This window comes from Phyllobates terribilis, unplaced genomic scaffold (assembly GCF_046119375.1).
Source record: "Phyllobates terribilis strain yellow unplaced genomic scaffold, ASM4611937v1 Scaffold_5781__1_contigs__length_49113, whole genome shotgun sequence".
Lineage (NCBI taxonomy): Eukaryota > Metazoa > Chordata > Amphibia > Anura > Dendrobatidae > Phyllobates > Phyllobates terribilis.
The window spans coordinates 22,605-27,574 of NW_027368526.1; the positions used below are offsets into that span (position 1 = coordinate 22,605).

Here is a 4,970-nt window from a genome sequence, read left to right on the forward strand (position 1 = left end):
ATTCTCTTCCGATTTTCATTGCGGAATATTGGCTTTGTTTTCATTTGTTTATGACGAGCTTGGTGTGGTTATGAATTGCTATTTCTCAAGTTGCATTTTAACTTTTGACATGGTTATTAGGGCTGGATTGGCAATTAAGTAAGCAATTGGATTTCTGAATATTTGACCTGTTTTGGCCTCTACCCATTGGAGTGAAACTCTTAAAATGGCTGGATTCGTGTAGTTTGCATTTGTTTGACGTTTGAGATTGTTTTATCTTACTGAACCTAATTTGGTTGTGTTCTCTGACAAATCTGTTGGCAGGCTCTGGAATCTGATCTGAAGTTTACCTGCTTGGTAGAGAGATGGAATATGCTCACATTCTGTCAAACTGCTTCAAAATTGGGGTTTCTCCAACGCAAAAAGTCCTCGATTGGCGGTTTTCATCCTTGGAGATTTCCTTCTTGTTTCCTTTGTCAACTCCACTTAGTGCTGGAGTTTCTGTTGATAATCACTATAGGACAACTAATGCTTTTTTCTTCTGAGAGAGTTACAGTTTTCGCTACAGTGCTACAATTACCCTTTGAGTAAGTACAGTATAACTGGTGGTTTAAATCTATGTACTTAATTACTTATTCTTCTTCTGAACCTGTTTCCTCTTGCTTAGTTCTCTGCAGAACATCCAGTCAAAGATTATAAGAAACCTATCTTCTAAGGTAAGATACAATAATTTATGATACTGCTGATTAGATTTATCTTTTTTTTTAGCTGAAATGGGAGTATGATTTGTTTCAGGATTTGAGATGCAATCTACTCGTGGATATTGAAAGGCAGCTTTAGTAATCATCTTAGATTGTGATATATGGTTTAAGCTCTCTTTGACACAATATTTACTTCGTTCTTTAGACCCTGATGGCTTCAAGGCATAGTGACAACTAGCTGTTGAGTCTCTTGGCAAATTTCTTTCTTCTATTCACATCTACACCTCGGCATCTTTCTTACAAATCATGTTATATGATGCTAGTAAAGTATCTAAATCGCGTTCCCTTCGCAAGTCTATTTGGACTGACATGTCTGATAAATAAGGCCGTCAAGTCTATTACCATTTTGCTATTGACGTGCTCTGTAGTAGAAAGTTGACGTGGGTTTCGTGCTGTTCCGGTACCATTGACCAAAGTCCTGATAGTATAATCTTATACTTTTCTGGTTTGGCAATTTGTGGATTAACAGAAGTCAGCTGCTATAGGACTTTGTGGTTTTCTGGGTTACGATGGAGAGGTTTGTCTGTTATACATTGTCCTTGTTGTGTAAATTGTTTTTTCATGTTGCTTGCTGACATCTTGTGGTACTGTAGGTACAAAATTATTAAAGAAGTTGGAGATGGAACCTTTGGGAGTGTATGGCGTGCCATAAATAAACAAACTGGAGAAGTTGTATGTTATCTTTACCTATCTAACATTTCATATGCTCTATTTTGCATCAAAAAGGAATATTAATTTCTGAGGAGTTTATTTTCTCAACTTGTAACAGGTTGCAGTAAAGAAGATGAAGAAAAAATATTATTCTTGGGATGAATGCATTAACCTTAGAGAAGTGAAGGTATTTTTCTTGTTTACATAAAATCCCACGAGGCTCTATTCTAGGTATTAATAATATATATCTCTCCAAAACTTTGCAGTCTTTGAGGAGGATGAAACACCCTAATATTGTTAAGCTGAAGGAAGTAATCAGGGAGCACGACATCTTACACTTTATTTTTGAATATATGGTAAGTCTGCATAAGCATTTGCTGAGGCCTTTGCTTCATGTTGTACCTCTTTCAGTGGAGATATGTAATGAGTAATGACTTTTCCTTTGTTTTTTTCCATTAACATCAGGAGTTCAACTTATACCAGTTAATGAAAGATAGGGCTAAGCCGTTTACAGAATCTGAAATCAGAAATTGGTGCTTTCAAGTTTTTTTTCAAGGCCTCGTGTACATGCATAGTCGTGGATATTTTCACCGTGATCTCAAGCCAGGTAATTTTTTTGATTGTCAACTAAATGCATGTTTCTGTTTTAACTGTGTAAATAATTGCATCTGCAGAGAATCTTCTGGTTTCTAAAAATGTAATCAAATTAGCTGATTTTGGGCTTGCTCGGGAAATTAATTCTAGTGCACCATACACAGAGTACGTGTCGACTCGTTGGTAAGCTTTCAACCTTCCATGTCTGCTCTGTTCTGCTAGATAATGCTTGCAACAATTTGATGATATTTAGATAAATCTTATGATGAATGATGTACTTCTAATCGTGTATATGCTGTGGCAGGTATCGGGCTCCTGAAGTTCTTTTGCAATCTCGAACTTATACTCCAGCTGTTGGTGAGTGATACATACAAAAAATTCAGTAGAATTTTCTTGACCATTAATTCTGGGAACTGAAAGAGTTCTTTAATGTAATTTCAGATATGTGGGCAATGGGGGCTATTATGGCTGAGTTGTTTTCTCTTCGACCACTTTTTCCTGGTTCAAGGTACTACTCTTAATATATCTTATACTAGATTTATACAGGTGTGCTTTCACCGCGAAGATTAAATCAGTTGTCCTATATATTTATATATACTTGAAGTGACCTGTTCTTGTATTAACTTAATATCTTCTATCATTGCAGTGAAGCGGATGAAATTTCCAAAATTTGCAGTGTAATAGGAACACCGACAGACGAAACTTGGTCCCAAGGAATTCAACTCGCAAGATCAATGAATTATCAGTTCCCTCTGGTTTGTATTTCTTTCTTAGTCTATTGCTAGTTTTGACAGTTCAATTTGATAGCTTTGTGTGCTGTTTCTGCATTACTTGTGAATTGTTATTATATCTACTAGAATTTCATGGTGAGAACTTGATAGAAACTGTAATTTGTGTGCACCTATTTGCAACTTCTTATAACACATCTTCTACCAGATATCGAACAGAACAATGTGAATGAACTTACTTTTACGCTTGCACCATTCTGAGCAATTGCCTATTTTACTGATCAGCTTCCTGGAGTTAAACTTTCTATGTTGATGCCTTCAGCTAGTGAAGATGCAATCAGCCTTATGAGGGTAAGAATCATTTTTCTTCCATCCTCAACGGGAAACGATATTTAAATACACGAATCCAATTAAAAAATTTTTAATATCTCTATAGGCACTCTGTTCGTGGGATCCTTGTAAGAGACCTACTGCTTCCGAGGTTCTTCAACATCCTTTCTTCCAGGTATAGTAATTTCCTCCATGGTAAATATCACTTCGCAAATATTCTGATCATTAAATAACTGGGTTTCGGATATTGAATTGATGCAGAACTGTCCGTATGTTCCACCCTCCCTTCGTTCAAAAACAGCTATTAGCAGAACACCTCCATCAATGGGGTCAAGAGGATTAACAGATCCAAAGCCGGCGAAAAAATACCCTGGCTCTGGTGGAACTCTTACACACTCAAAGCCTTGGAATGCAAAATCAAGCAGTGCAATATCTAGTAGTGGCGTTCAACGTAAACTCGAATTGGATAGTCATAATACAAACAAGAGTGACAGACCCTCTAAAGTATCGCCTGCTGCCGCCAGACAACCACCACCACCCAAGTACCGTCCACCGGGAAGAACCGTCCAATGTAAGATCTTCATAGCTTTTTGTTTCTCATGCCATCTCTTTTACTCAAGATCATTGCTGTCAGGATCTAGATCCGGATTGTAGGATCTTACTATCCTAAACTTAGGATAATAGGATCTTAACTATGTCAGGATCTTACATAGGATCAGGTTGGATCTTGTATTTTTTGGATTTTGGAAGCCAATTAATAAAAGTAGGAATTTTAATGATTAGATGAGAGAGAGAAGTGAAAAGTGCAAAAATGAGAGGAGAGATAGAGATAAAGAGGAGAGAGGAAAGTAAAAGTGTAATGATTATAGAGAGAGAAATGAGAAAGAGGTAGTAAAATTGAGTAGGTGTGAGTTTATAATGGCAATAATATATTCCTTAAGACTGAGAAAATGGGATAGAGGAGTATGATTTTAACTACAAGCATTTTAATGATGAGATTATGGTAAGCATTTACTCCCTGCCGCCCCCTTTTTGTTCTTCTTACTTTTTTTCGGGCACTATTCATCAGTTAAGGGAATCTGCTAATATCTCCCAATATATAAAATAAACATAGTCATGGGTGGTCTTGTTTGATTTGTCTCAATAAATGCTTTAAGAATATCAAATTTTGATTTTTAGATGAATATATTTAGAGATATATACGATAGAAAACATGTATCGGCAAATGTGAAAAAAGAAACAGGAAGAAGAAAAGGAGACGGAGGGAGTATAAATTATGGTATGCAAAGTAGTTTTAGCTATGTATGATGGTAGTATCAATCTTGTGTGAGTAAAAATCGTTTATTTTATATATTTTGTACTAGAAAGACATATTGTAGTCATTTTATCATTGTGATTGCTCAATCCCACGATCCTATCATTCCAGAGTAGGATCTTGATTCTGACAATCATGCTCAAGATTGCTAGTTTTTAACATTATCTTTGTTTGTATGTATAGCTTCTTCAACAGTGGGTGCAAAGACTAATACTCGTGCAATCAAGGCTGGCCCACGGGCTTGCTCAGAGATCCGACCACCCGGGCCCGTGGCAAAGGGCTGTCCTGTTCAGATTAGAGGCGGCGCTTAATGTCCTATATTTGAGTGAAAAATGAAAAACAGAGATAAACTTTTTTTTTTACAGACCAATGTATTGGATTTTAAGCATCCATAAGACATGATTATAATAAATGGATTAATATTTGTTAATAGTCAGTGATTGAGTCCGTGTTTGTAGCAGATGTAGAAGCACTGACACGTGTAAGGATCATCAGGCTTGCACTTTCCCCAGCCATGGGAGTCTTCTTCGCCGTGCCTACGCGAACAGTAGATATCACAGAGCTCTTTAATGCAATGAAATGGATGCTTAGTTGACTTCTCGTCTTTGCATA

At 36.7% G+C, this 4,970-nt stretch overlaps 1 protein-coding gene across 1 annotated transcript; it reads left to right on the top strand.

The window, feature by feature from the left end:
* Window positions 1-1,249: 1,249 nt before the first annotated feature.
* On the top strand, window positions 1,250-4,669 carry LOC141250479 (uncharacterized). Its single transcript, XM_073669992.1, has 15 exons — window positions 1,250-1,257; window positions 1,334-1,412; window positions 1,510-1,578; window positions 1,658-1,747; window positions 1,857-1,998; window positions 2,066-2,168; window positions 2,290-2,342; window positions 2,427-2,493; window positions 2,632-2,740; window positions 2,999-3,064; window positions 3,150-3,218; window positions 3,305-3,585; window positions 3,985-4,006; window positions 4,223-4,322; window positions 4,542-4,669. Exons 1-15 carry the CDS (start codon window positions 1,250-1,252, stop codon window positions 4,667-4,669), a joined length of 1,386 nt encoding a protein of 461 aa, XP_073526093.1.
* Window positions 4,670-4,970: the final 301 nt, after the last annotated feature.

Coding starts and splice junctions, on each gene's coding strand:
- LOC141250479 (XM_073669992.1), top strand. Junction 2,169..2,289: donor GAGTACGTGTCGACTCGTTG/GTAAGCTTTCAA, acceptor ATGCTGTGGCAG/GTATCGGGCTCCTGAAGTTC. Junction 4,323..4,541: donor CGGAGGGAGTATAAATTATG/GTATGCAAAGTA, acceptor TTGTATGTATAG/CTTCTTCAACAGTGGGTGCA.